The 14,595-nt window shown below is 35.6% G+C and overlaps 2 protein-coding genes across 7 annotated transcripts in view; one reads left to right on the plus strand and one right to left on the minus strand.

Annotated features, from left to right (window-relative positions):
- Positions 1-12,147, plus strand: part of Src64B (Tyrosine-protein kinase Src64B) — an 87,637-nt gene extending 75,490 nt beyond the window's left edge. For 4 of the 5 annotated variants that reach the window (XM_069111346.1, XM_069111348.1, XM_069111347.1 and 1 more), the window contains 6 exons: positions 1,984-2,209; positions 3,066-3,257; positions 4,423-4,633; positions 5,555-5,808; positions 6,218-6,928; positions 7,196-12,147. In XM_069111346.1, coding sequence (XP_068967447.1) covers positions 2,167-2,209; positions 3,066-3,257; positions 4,423-4,633; positions 5,555-5,808; positions 6,218-6,928; positions 7,196-7,410 — 1,626 coding nt within the window. In that variant the 5' untranslated portion in view covers positions 1,984-2,166 and the 3' untranslated portion in view covers positions 7,411-12,147. The remainder of the gene's footprint in view (positions 1-1,983; positions 2,210-3,065; positions 3,258-4,422; positions 4,634-5,554; positions 5,809-6,217; positions 6,929-7,195) is intronic. The other variant, XM_069111350.1, reaches the window with a different exon arrangement.
- LOC138178966 (homeobox protein 6) lies at positions 11,861-14,274 on the minus strand. Of its 2 annotated transcripts, none has more exons than XM_069111358.1 (2): positions 13,820-14,274; positions 11,861-12,971 (listed from the first exon to the last, which is right to left on the minus strand). In XM_069111358.1, exons 1-2 carry the CDS (start codon positions 13,933-13,935, stop codon positions 12,251-12,253), a joined length of 837 nt encoding a protein of 278 aa, XP_068967459.1. In that variant the 5' UTR covers positions 13,936-14,274; the 3' UTR covers positions 11,861-12,250. The 2 variants fall into 2 exon arrangements, with proteins under 2 accessions (XP_068967459.1, XP_068967460.1); XM_069111359.1 differs by lacking the exon at positions 13,820-14,274 and adding an exon at positions 13,483-13,789.
- Positions 14,275-14,595: the final 321 nt, after the last annotated feature.

A 14,595-nucleotide genomic window follows, 5' to 3' on the forward strand; every position in this document is an offset into this window, starting at 1 on the left:
ATCTACGTTATATCTGTTACCACGTCAAATTTCATTGAAACAGGGCTCTATCTGACTCATCCCTTGCAACGATTTCATCGGAAGAACAGACACGGATATAGAAAATGTCTGTACGTGACTTCGCGATCGTGTCGCGCCTTTTTGTTTTCAGACTGGTCTTCCCTAAGGAATCGAGAGCAATGCGAAAAAACCTGCAACCTTACAGCTTACATTGTCGTTCGATAGTAGTTTATACGTTTGTATTTACAGCTTCGAGTTTGACTAGTTTACTTCGTTCCAGGTATTGGCAACTGATACTTGGAAATAATTAACAGGTCCCTTGGAAGTTTACGCGTTTAGAGAGACTTTGGAAATGGATCGTTAGATTTCACGCGTATTTAGGTCTATTGCGCTTAGGAAGAAATAAAGAGCTCAATGGAAATTTGATTGCGTATTTGTTAGATTTGTTTAAGGAGCTTCGAGTGATACGAATGTGCATTCGAATCTTACAATCATAGAATTGTAATAGAATGAGCAATATTTATCTAAAATGATTATTCCGCGAGACATTTATTCGAATAAAATAAAACAATTATTTCGTTTTGTTATTAAATTTTATGTATGTGTAATGAGATTATACATTGTATATTAAACTTACTAATACCCGTTATTTTTAAACACATACCAATGTAATAGCTTGCCCGATATGGTACATTAACAATCCATGCTTATAACAGCTTCTACCTACGACAAAAATTCCTAATTTATACCCGAAATGAAAATAAAAGGTAAAAAGGGAGGGAGAAAGTTAATGACTCATAAGCATCCAGGAAAATTAATGTGTAATATTTATCACTGGACGCCAGCATTTTAATTACGGATTAAAGGTATTCAACGAACGAACGAAGGAAAGAAAACATTTTTCTGTTTGAGAGCGTTCACCGTGTCTATGAATGTGAACAATCAACTGGTTAGCATTCTCCGAGTCCTCCTGTTACGCTCGTTTTAATTTAACGTATTACTCGGAAACACAGGCGGCATGCCTGATTTGTCTCGCACCGAAAAGGAACACACTAGTCTCCGGTAAAGAAGATGCACGATGTTGAACAAGGCAAGGAGAAAGAAAACACGGACGTCCTAAGTCTTCTTTAAATACAACATGATCGATGATCCACCGGTGGAAGCTAGGGAGCGGCGAAAGCAATTTCATAAGTCAGCTTCTTCGTCGCCGTAGTTGCACCGGAACACAAATAATAAATATATTAATAATTGCAATTCAATAAATCACGTCAACGCGAAAGAAATCCACGCCGAACTAATTGATAATGAATTGCTTACAATTCCATCTGTTGCAAATTAGAATTGAAAACATGAAAGATTTCGAAATGACAAACATCTGAATAATTACAACTTAAAACACCATAAGCGAACATAAGTGAAATCTAACTCAAGAGAAATAATAAATACTTGCAACTGTAATAGCAATTTCTTTAAATTAATATTCGTTTCATTTATCCTAGATCAAACTAACAAACATAACAACTTTGACTGTAATAGCAATTTCTTTAAATTAATATTCGTCTCATCTATCTTAGATCAAACTAACAAACATAAAAACTTTGACTGTAATAGCAATTTGTTTAAATTAATATTCATTTCATCTATCTTAGATCACACTAACAAACATAAAAACTTTGACTGTAATAGCAATTTCTTTAAATTAATATTCGTCTCATTTATACTAGATCAAACTAACAAACATAAAAACTTGGCAAGCTATAAATATACGAATGCACAGTAGCACTAAAAAGATCTAATTCGATAAATCATAACTGAACGTGAAAAAACAAAAAAGAAAAAGCTTTCCGCTCTATCTACCGATGTATATATAAACCTACGTCCTTAACTGTGAATTACGATAATGCATCGTGGCACGTTCAAAAGTCGCCTCACTGTAACAAGACGAAGAGGAATCATGGTCGACAATTCTGGTTTACCTTGCAGGTGCGCGGATTCGATAAACACGCGATGGAGAGAAGAAAGTGATGCTAAAAGTCGAAACGGAAACCACCGTCGCGCCGTATCAGCCCGAGTTCACGAGATGGCGACTTTCCTGGGGGCACGCATCAGCATAGAAGGCGCGTAGAATCAGGATCGAAAGGGGAAACATCCAGCACAACATCCAAGATGGGCAAGTGTTGTAGCAAGCGGCAAGAGCCTCAACCCCTTGGTGAGTAGCCTCCTTCTATCTTGCTTTTTATTCTCGTGGCGAAACCGCGATGAGTTTTCTTTTACAAAACTCCTACTACGTGTTTTGTTCCTCTTCTCCCTTTTTCACTTTCTCTCTCTTTCTCTCTTTTTTTTTCAAGTATGTCTTTTGAAACTCTTGAATGGAAGTTCCCGGTTAAATGCAACAAAACACAGAGTAAAATGAGATCGTGGAAGTAGAAAAGCTGTTTAATTATGGCGAGTTGCGTTTCCTTTTAGCGTGCAATAAAGAGTTGCATCGAGAGATCCGATTTATTAAAAGTATTTCGAAGGGAATAGTACGGCCGTAGTACGGGAGTTTTAATTTCAAATTAAAAATCCTCTTTGATGTAATTTAATTAAAGTATTAAATGGTTCCAGCTTTGTTAACTGGAACTCCTGTTAATCCTACTTTAATTGCTTTCCTCGATCGACTCCAACTGATAGAATCGTGTAGACTGAATTTCTAGATACCTTTCTTCGAATTATTACGGGGGAATTAGAAAATATTTTTCGATTCTCCACTCTGACCTTCTCCTTTCGTGATAGCGAATATTTTTATCTGAATCGTGCACGAAAAGAAAGCAATTAAAAAAATTTTTATCATCTATATTCTTAAAGTATATTTCTTATACTTTGATTCATTTACCATTTTAAAATCTTGCCAATGAAATTATTTGTTCCAAGTTCGTCAACCCGATAAAAACTGTAATTTTTCTACTCTTTTAAAATAACGTTTCCGTTGATTCACTCAGCCTCGTTTACGTCTGAACTGTAACGTCACACGTAACGTCGTTTATCATAATTTCGCGTTACAAATGTTCGGCTTGGTTATTTAGGTTACAAGAAAGCAGATACAGGACTAAGCTCAAAACACAGTAATGGAGGTTCTTTGGATCGGTACACTGCTGACCCGAATCAGAGGGGTGTACAAACGAGGGCAGACATCATACGACCGAGGCCGACACCTTGTAAGCTCCAAATTCCTCACCAGCCCCGTAAAACAAGCTCGCCTGTCGTTAAGCCTGCATGTGTGTATTTTTATGTTCTTTTATTTTACTTTTTTAACATAGCGATTTTACTTTAAGTTTCTAGTTTAAGATTCTATTTTAGCCTGCGATTTACTTTGCTTAATACGCTTCACGTTCCAAGCAGATCTGTTTATTACACAGACAGAAACTTCTTTTATTATACCTATTTTAGTTCAGAATGGATATACGATTCACTGTCAGTGAATTAATGAAAATAATACATTTGCCACCAGGAAGATATTATTATCGTTTCGTTTCAATTATTCAGCTTCGTAGAAGATAATCCCATAGATTTAAGAGTGAGCTTCTTTTTGGTAAACTCCTCGATATTTAAATTTCATTTTATATTTGAATAATTTAGGAAGTTAGGAACGCCTTGATTCGTGTATGCTTAACTTATATGTTTGCTGTAGATTTCTTGTGATTTTCTAAAAATTGAACATAAAGAAAGAAGATGTTATTTTGTATTGCTTACAGTTAGTACAAAATGATGCCTATTTTCATTTATTTCATAGGAATATAGTTTATATATTATAATGGCAACTAATATTACTGAAACATTCTATTCTTGCTAATTTATATATATAAAAAGGACTCGTACAACTGTTCAAAAATATTAATTTATTTCTAAAATGATATTACTGTGAACAACAAATGTTTGTAATTAATATCTTCTAATGTATTTGAGCATTTAATAGTAAATTCACAGGAATGTAGTTTTGAATAAGCAAAAAGAAGCAAACTAAAATTTGTAAAATGTAAAAAAAAAGACCATATGTAATTATGTAATTAACTTCTATACTTAATTCATCACTTTGCCCTATGAATGTCTTTTCAAAAAATTTGTCCATTCATATTGAGAAACTATTCAATTTTCAATATTTACATGTATATGATGAATAGTCGATAAAATTCGAAATTTCAATATTTTCGTCGTTAACGTTCAACAATAGTTTGTTTGCGAACGATAACTCTATATGAATCGACGACCGCAGTATTTCATCGACGCGTGCTAATCTCGTCGATCGATACTCTGTCAATTGCAATTGCAATCGCCAATAATCTGTGCAATATCAGATTCATTCGCGAAAATTTGGATTCGATTCCTTAAATAGTTCGTATTTCCACGTGTACGTCATTCTACGTTGATTTGTTCTGGAAACAGCGCATTCACAAAGGTCGAACAAGATCGTGGTGGCCCTGTACAATTACACCGCGCGCGAGAGCACCGATGTCAGTTTCGTAAAGGGAGACCGGATGGAAGTATTGGACGATTCCGAGCCCGACTGGTGGAAAGTTTTACACTTGACAACTTTGCAAGAAGGTCTCATCCCGTGGAACTTCGTGGCCGTGGAGCGTTCGGTCGAGAGCGAAGAGTGAGTCTTCCTTCCATTTTCCAATTAGCAGTTTATATAATACATTCGACTTGCTTTCCTTCGTTACGAATTTTCTTTTAACGATCTTCGACGTTGTCATATAGCTGCGGACAAAGGAAAGTTTAACGAGTAAAGGGGCAAGATAGTATAATTTTACAAAGTTGAATTATCATTTGCAAAACCAATGAGTAGATATAGTATACAGGGTGGTTGGTAACTGGTGGTACAAGCGGAAATGGGGTGATTCTACGCGAAAAAAGAAGTCGAAAATATAGAATAAAAATTTTTCGTTCGAGGCTTCGTTTTCGAGAAAATCGACTTTGAATTTTCGCTCGGTACGCGAGTACTTATCACGTCTCGTTATAACAGATCTCGCTGTAGATTTTTAAAAAAATTAAAAAAAAAAAAATTTGTATTCTATATTTTCAACTTCTTTTTTCGCGTAGAATCACCCCCTTTCCGCTTGTACCTCCAGTTACCAACCACCCTGTATATCTTGCGACAGGCTACAAAAGATAGATAAAAATGATAAATAGACTGATAAAAGATGTCTAATAAAAAGATCAGAAAAACTCGCATACGCAAGTAGCAATTTTAAAGTTTTATTTTTCCGCCGCTACGTTCGTGTTTCTTCAATCGTCTTTTTATTAGTACGTTGCGCTTTGTTGCGTCATTTTCATAGACACAGCGAGGATACGTATAGATATAGCGCCATTAGGACACGGAACCTTCATTCGCAGGTCTGTCCTGAAAAAGCGAACCGAAACGCTCACGAATAATCGGAACAAAGCGCGGCGTACCGATAAAATTAAATTAAAAGAATTCGAAGAAGCAAACAAACGTGTCATCTAATGATCGAGAAAGTTTGAAATTTATTAATCTTGGACACTGTTCCTTTCTGTTTCTTTTTTCCATCTGCAGTTGGTTTTTCGAGAATGTCTCCCGTAAAGAAGCTGGAAAGCTTCTTCTGGTGGATGAAAACCCTCGGGGAACGTTCTTGGTGAGACCCAGCGAGCACAATCCACGAGGATACAGTTTATCCGTGAAGGATTGGGAGGAGGGAAGGGGTCATCATGTAAAACACTATAAAATTAAGCCGCTCGACAATGGAGGATTCTTTATCGCTACCAACCAGACATTCCCGACCCTACCCGCCCTTGTTATGGCGTACAGCAGTAAGTTGTATTGAATCTTTAGTGATTTATTTTAATCTCTTCCCCTTTACTGTCTCTATTCTTTACGAAAAATATATGATCGTACAAATATAATTCTTGCGCCATTACATATGTATTCTGCCCTTAAAATATGGTAGTTTTGCCTTAAGACGTTATTTCATACAACATAAGCTACGTTACCGGTCGAAGATTTAGAACCACTTTTGTTCGCTGTAACTAACAAGTAATCTTCTTCTATTTGTCTTATTAAAATGTTTCCTACAGCAAATGGAATTCTAAAGTGACGCATACGATTTGAAACTTTTGGACGGTATTTTTTTTTTTAAACCACATCAACCTGTACACTGTTCCCTGCAACAACAATTTCGTTGGAATTCCTCTGTAACTTTGCGAACTGTGACTGTTGCAGAGAATGCATTGGGTCTCTGTCATGTGCTTTCGAAGCCCTGTCCAAAACCGCAGCCGGACATGTGGGATCTCGGGCCCGAGTTACGAGACAAATGGGAGATCAATAGAAACGAGATACAGCTGATACGGAAATTAGGCCACGGCAATTTCGGCGAGGTATACTACGGTAAATGGAGGAATAAAATCGAAGTGGCTGTGAAGACGTTGCGACCAGGGACCATGTCTACGGAGGCGTTCCTCCAAGAGGCGGCTATCATGAAACAGTTCCGACATAGACATCTAGTCGCGTTGTACGCGATCTGTTCGAAGGAAGAACCGATTTATATCGTGCAAGAATACATGTGCAATGGCAGCTTGTTGGACTTTCTCAGGACAGGTGACGGCAAATACATGCAGTTCGAGGATCTGATTTACATTGCTGCACAGGTGGCATCCGGTATGGAACATCTCGAGAGCAAACAATTGATACACAGAGACCTTGCTGCGAGGAACGTCCTGATAGGCGAGAAGAATAAAGCAAAGATTTGCGACTTTGGTCTCGCCAGGGCGATCGAGGATGACGAGTACTGTCCTAAACAGGGAAGTAGATTCCCTGTTAGGTGGACTGCTCCCGAGGCCATTGTCTATGGCAGATTTAGCATCAAAAGCGATGTTTGGTCTTATGGCGTGCTGCTGATGGAGCTCTTCACTTATGGCCAAGTTCCTTATCCTGGTAAGTTTCAATAATACCGTTTACTCTGATTTATTAACTTTTAATTGTGTTTTATTCTTCTTTTTGTAATTTCATTAATTTTCTGCAATTCTGTGTTTTTAATTCACTATTTATTAACTTATGTTCAAGATTGTAATTGTTTGATATCTTCTCATTGATATGGTCCTTACATAATAATCGACGTTTGTATAAATTAAATTTATCGAACAATTAAAAATATAGAAAATAATTATTGCTATTTCTTCGATCGTTCGTTTCATTTTACAGGTATGCAGGGTCGCGAAGTAATCGATCAGATCAATAAAGGCTATCGGATGCCTAAACCATTGAATCACCCGCTGCCGGACAGCATTTACCGATTAATGTTACAATGCTGGGATGCTAGCCCCGAGAAGCGACCCACGTTCGAGTTCCTTAATCACTATTTCGAGTCATTCAACGTCACTAGCGAAATACCCTATCTAGAACCACCAACTGACTGATACACAGCTCACATGCAGAGTCACCTGGTACCGCACGGTCATTTCCATCCAGCGCACATTAACTGTGCCATGGAGTTTTATGGTATTTATTGCTAGATCTCTAGCAATACGTCTGAAGACTCTGTTTACCGTGTCCTTTTTTATATTAAAAAATCTGCAGAGATATTATCTGTGCGAACAAGAATAATGAATTCTAAAAAAGAAGGAAACTTGGAAAAAAAGGAGAATTACCGAAAGTACAGAATGGTACAGGAAATATTTATAAGCTGTCTCTTGATGGCGAAGAATTTTGTAAACGTTACCAGATTTTTCGAAGCAATGGTTGTTAAACGCTGCCAAAAAAAGAGAAAGAAGAAAAAAAGAGAAGAAGAAGAAAAGGAAAAGAAAATTCTGCGATAATCGTGGATAATTTACGAAGTGTTCTTTCGTTATCTTTACGAAAATTGAGAGTCATCGAGGAAGCATGATCAAGAACAATGATCTTGTGTGCCATGGAACTGAGAAACGAAAAAATGAAACTGAGTCTTGCTCGTACTGTGTATCGATGAGACTTTAAACTTTTGTGACCAATCGTGGATAACTGCCGACTAATAACGAGCCAAAACGTTGCGACTGAAGATAAGAGTATAGAATCTCTCTACCCGCTACGTATTCGATATATATTATAGAATCTAAAACGAAATCGTTCAACGTTTGAGCTATTTATTAAGCATTTTCACAATTTGGAGAGTATATTAAAAATATTTGACAAAGGTATCTTATTATTAAAAAAAAAAAAAGATAATGTTTAGACGGTAGAACGGAAACAGTTGAGAACTAAAAAGTAGAATTTTAAATGGTAGACAATGTAATCGATTATATTAATCCGTCAATGTATGATTACGACGCAGATAAACAGAAGTGTTGCGACATCTATGTAATCTGCGCGATTGCTTCTTCATTGATCTCGAATCAATCGCGACTGACTTTTCCTAAAATTCAAATCTTGTTTTTTTCTTTTGGATTCACTCCTTGCAAATCCAAGTGCACAGATTGTGCATCGATTATTGAATGCACAAGCCTGTATTAAAATACAATCATTCTATTAATATAATAAATTAGGATATGCAAAGTTTTTCGTTTGATTTCGAACGATACGTCGAGTAGGACAATATTTTATACGAGAGATTAAGTACGTTTTATACGTAAACGAGAAAAACTTTTTCGATGTGTGTATTTTTGTTCTGTGAACAGTGTATTCCAAATATACGATTCGAAAGCACACGTTCGTTTCTCCGACGAATATACATATACATATACATATATAAATATATATATATATATATTATTATTTTTTACTGTGATCACAATCTGTAAAGGAAAGCCAAGAGCTATCTGTTCTCTACGGTGAGTCGATAATGTACCTACATCTGAATATGTCTCGTCATTGTATTAATTTAGACCTCTTTTTTCAAATTCGTTAAGACGCGAGTAAGAAGAAGTTACTAATAACAGAAACAAACATATGTAAGTACGTTATATAAATGCACGTCGCCACGAGAAGTGACAAACTTTTTTCGAAACTACGTGAACCTATCGAGAGAAAAAAATAAAATAAAATAAAAAATACTAGAGATACTACTTGAAGGTAAAAATTAAGTCATCGATGTTGCTCGTACAAAGTGTTTGAAAAAAAAAAAAATTGTAAATTTTCTACTAAACATACAAACGACAAGTTAGGGTAGAGTTTAGGCGATAGGCCCATGAAGGTAGTTGTAAATCTCCTCGGGATGTGAAACACCGACAGATCCACGTCTTTTTTCGTAATTCCGTTGTACAAGAATATTTCTCGGATAAGAAAGGGTTTCGATCCCGAGGACGTATATCGTTGTCTCGTCATGGTCGTCCTCCGCGGAACGTATCGTTAGACGTATAAGTCCCTAGGCGTACATTGAACTATGTCACGATAAGCAAAGTGAGCCATTATGACACTTTAAATATATAAAACATTTAAACGAATAAGAACAAGAAAAAAATATTAAACGAATGAATGGAATAAAAGCTGAGAGAGAGAGAGAGAGAGAGAGAGAGAGAGAGAGAGAGAGAGAGAAGATGATAGAATATAAGTACGAAAGTGCGAGCGATGATAAGACGACTATGTACGCGAGTGTAGTGAATTGTTACAACTATGAATGTGTGGTATTTTTTTCACGCGCATTTTGCCGTGAAAATATTAAGAGATGAGCAATAAAATGTCATGCTTCTTGTACGGCCCGTAACTATTGCTCAACAGAAAGAAAATCGTGTCGTTTCAACGAAACGAACGTTTTCATGAAACGGACGCACGAACGTCTGACAAACCAGTGTTTGTTGTCTAGTAACAAACTATAATACGAATGATTCCAAATAGATATCGATACAATTGATATATCGATTCGAATGTGGAATACTTTTGTGGCTTAAGTTTACCGGGACTCGTCGCGAACTCGACATTATATTGCCACAATTACATAGTATACCAATAAATATAATGTTTTTTACTATAATTAGCGAGGCAAACACTACATACTTTTGTTGTGTGAGTTGACTAATTTATTCTATGATAGTATGATGCGGTGAATGCACGTGAAAAAGCATCATGTTTACGTAGTGTTAGAAATGTAGTTGTATTACGTCCAACAAACTTTTTCTATGAGCGTTTTATACCGATCAAAATGTTGTGTTTCTCACGGAGAATGGTCACTCAAGATTTTTCGCTAACGATCATGTTGTCGCCATAGTTCGTAGAATTCATGTTGAAATACAATCATGCACGAATTCGATTCGTCGAGAATCGATGGCAAATAATGTCCATCATATATACAAAGTAATGTATTTGATTTTCTCTATCTTGAATGTCAACACTGTCGCATGTACATCATTTTATCCGAGCAAAACGAAGAGAGTAGTATATTTAAATGTTAAATACTGGTAAGGGCATCATGTGGCCTTTCCACTGGATCTAGAGACTGATATTGTTTAGACAAAAGGAACAGATCAACTGCATTTGAATTTGTATTTGACGACTATATATGCTCGATCTAATTTTTCACGAGGATATCGAATCATATGTAATTGAAATTTCAATCTTTCTTACGAGATTGTTACACGAGAATAAATTTGGTAATTTATATATATATATATAATAATTCAAAAACGATCTCGATTTTATACTTGTTTGTCCATATTCAAATTAGAGATTCGAGCAGATATAGGTATATATCCTTTCTATTGTATTTGAAATAATAAATTTCAAAGGATTTTTAAATAAAACGAAAACAAGCAAAAAATTTACATCGACGTATTTCACGATGCATTGAAATCGAATTCTGGTCGGGAGACGCTGCGTGTTTCAACTTGATTGTAACGTATAGATGTTCCAGTCTTTAATGGAGCTATCACGAATGCAATAATGCTCTATCATCGTTGTGCTTTCGGTAGTTCAAAGCAAAGTATGTATACTCAATATGCTAGTTGGTTTATGTAAGGCTATCGATCCTTTAACGTTTTTTCGACCATTCGTTGCCACGAATAAATATATAGGCTTTATATTAAGGCTCCCGAATTGAAGTATTTCGATCTTCGAGTTAAATTTTTTGTCTATAGCCTATAAATATTCGTCGTCATAATTATCAAAGTAGCAACTCATAACGCTAGTTCTATTTTTATTACTCTTATTGAATAACTACTTTCACTGCTTACAATTAGTAAAATCGTGTGACAGCTTTAGCATATCTTTTAAGTATGGATTGTAATACGTACTATGGTTCTATATACTTTCCTTTTTGTATTATTTCGAATTTCTTTTTTCGAACACTGCGTCTCTCGGCTTGGAGACAAGTTTCCATGAAAAGATAGTTTCATTCTTTTTATAATTCGTAAAATATGAAGTAAACCCTTCTTGTTCGGTTTGACTTGCCTACTTTTGAAAATTTGTTTCGTTGTGGCTCCGTTCAAATGAAATTTTAATAAATCTGTGATATAGTGACAAACCTCATGTTTTTTGATACAGAGTTTGAGTATTGCGCGGGGCCACCAACGAAATTAACGTGTCAGAAATTGCTTAATAACCATTTATAAATGTTAAAAAATGAAACAGTCGTCACACCAAATAGATGGATATTTTTTAATGCATTTAGGCTTTCGTCAAGATCATACACACCGCGCGTCAACATGGTTCACTCGTACCTAAAGTAAAAACGGATCAATATATCGTCATTGTTTACGTACCAAAGCTTATTATCATTAAGTAATTTAATGGTTACTTTGTATCATTGTATTAAGTACCATAAGCCTATGCAGATAAATATATTATGTATCATATTAACAGATGAGTGTCAAGTGATATTCATATATTTTATCCATATAACGCTTTATTATTCTTTCATTAATAAACGCGCAAGTAAATTGGGAGTTTTAATAATACAATACGTTAGTTGCAAGAAATTTATTCTAGTACCAATATTTCATTTCATAATACAAAAATTTAAAAAACAAATACATTAAAATCTTTTCATTGAACTAAATGAAATAGTTTGACACAAATGGCTTTTTGAAATGAATACATTATCATCTTTGTTCTCTTATACCATTTTTACAAAAAAAAAAAAACAATATTTAAATTTAATACTCTACAAAAACGCAGATTTTTTTTGTATTTTTGTTTTATTGTATATTATATATAATTTAGGTACCAAATTAAATTGGATTTGTAGCAAACATACAGTGTTTAGACTTGTAATCATGCATAAACATTGTATTGTATGCTAGTCTTTGAAAAACCGTATAAGAAATCTGTCTGTTACAATTCAATATATTATAATTAAATATACATCATTTCTGCCATGTGCGACATCTTCTTTGGAATATGAACAAACTCCTCGAAGTAGCTGGCAAGCTCGTCAATAGTGACATCGCATGAAGGTGGAGATATTCGTGCTTGTACTGAACATGTATTTGAACTTGAAGGTTGACCAGTTGAGCCAGCAGCTTCTGATTGACTATTATTATTATTATTGTTAATATTATTATTATTGTTATTGCCTCCACCTGGCCCAGGCCCTCTTTTTAAGCTTGGCATTGTATTACTACGTGCACGTTGGAAACTATTAGCTTGATAATTATCTTGAATGCTGGTATCGTCTTTAGCTTGTCTAGAGTCTTCACTAATATTTAGTGTTTTAAAGTCCTTTGTGACCGTACCATGGCCAAAAATCTTTGAGTTTTTACCAGAAATATTAAATTTACATGTTTCTTTAATCAATGTATTCGCTAGATTATCACTAAGACAATTAGTGCCAGTATCATTTAATTTTAATACAGCCTCTTTGATTATTGAGTTTTTCTTATTTTTATCAAGTACTCTTTCATTTTTTGATGGTTTAAAATTCGTTGTGCTTTTAACGCCTCTGGGACTGTTTGTGGTTAACGTTGGCTTGACAGGTATCAATCGTCTTCGAAATAAATGACTGCAATCAGAACTGACGATTTTACTTGTTGTTCTAAATGGATTTGACGACTTCCCTTTGTCAGTAGGTGTAATACTGAAACAATAGAAAGCAGTGTTGATAATTAACATCACGACAAATAAAAATAATTATTGGGAACGCATAATCCCTTCAACATTCGTATATCGTAAATAAAATTCAATAAAATCTTGTCGAGAAAGAGATTTGAAAACATTACAAAAACATTAACTATATGATGATTTAAAATCATCTCGCGATGATTCATCATTCTTGCCACGTAACCTTGAATCGGATATTGGTAAACGTTTAATACTCGGTCGCTTATGCAATAGCATCCAACTACGTGAATTCATGTTGGAGCCACGATAAAATGGAGCACTAATTGAATGAAATTATATTTAAGATTCAATAAATCCACGGTATCACATTTTGACGAACATCAATCATTGCACTTCACTTGTATTCTATTTTCGTTTCCTTTATCGTATTAACGCGTAAATTAACGAAGAGCAATATTTCGTAAATGTAGATGACTCTGTGTGGAGGCCCTTTAACTTGCTCGAAATATGTGTAAACATTTGCTTACGGATCGTAGTCGATGTTATTATTTCGCAGCATCGAGTACAAGAAGTAACGATCATTAAAATGCGTGTTCACGAGTGCTTGCATCATTAATAAATCAAATTAACAAGATGCACGCATACGATGGGTAAACAAGAAATTGTCGCGTAACTCTTGAAACGAGGTAAGGTTTCAACCGAAGACCTTGACCGCGCGTTGAAAATGGATTGAGTCGCAAAACCGCAACGAACCGATACATCGAACGAGCACACACGATAGAATTCAGAATGTTCGAGGCACTGGAATAGGACAGTTGCGAGGAGCAGGCGCTTTAAATGAGCTTTCTGGCGGTAAATGCTTACTGAGGACAGCTCGATGAGAGACGATCAATTTCGAGCTTTTCTAAACTCGCCGGCAGTACTTCGTCAGCCATGGTAATAATTTTGCACGGTTCCGTGCTCAGCGTTTGCGGGAACATGGCATCATGCCGAACCACTGTTGGCAAACAAACGTTGACAGCGCGTCAGAAAATTCCAGAATGAAGAATACGATGTTTCGCGAAATAGGTTAGAACGATGACGATAGGCTGAATTCCACAGTCACGACATTCACTAGCGTTTTCTTTCTTTTATATTCTGCGAATCTGTTTAGTTATGTTTTCACCTCTACACCATTTCGTTTTCGTTTCCATTGAACTCACTCATCGGATATCGCTTGTAGACGCGATTTCGCGATCAATTAATCATCGACAGCACGTAAATAAACAGACTTTTGCGCGCAACTGCCATTATACTGCTGCTCAATACCGGAAGCAACGATTCCAGATGGCGTTCCAACTGTATTCTCGTTACGCGCCCAACGCCATTTAAACTTTCGAAACTTACGTCCATGTTTGAATCAAACATCCGAGATAAAGATTATATTTAACGCATCGTCTAATTGGTGGTCGAAATGAGTGGGTGGTAAGTAATTATGAGATTAATAATTTATTAATTCTGTGATGTATAAATATTAAGATAACACTACGATATTTTGATACATTTAGTTGCATATAAAATATCGCTTCTTTGAAACCTAATATTAGGTGAAGTAAAAAGTTCTGAGCGCTTTTTCGCTTTATTTCGACGATGAAATTAAC

The sequence above is a fragment of the Bombus flavifrons genome, chromosome 4, assembly GCF_040668555.2.
Source record: "Bombus flavifrons isolate JBK064 chromosome 4, iyBomFlav1_principal, whole genome shotgun sequence".
In the NCBI taxonomy this organism is placed as follows: domain Eukaryota; kingdom Metazoa; phylum Arthropoda; class Insecta; order Hymenoptera; family Apidae; genus Bombus; species Bombus flavifrons.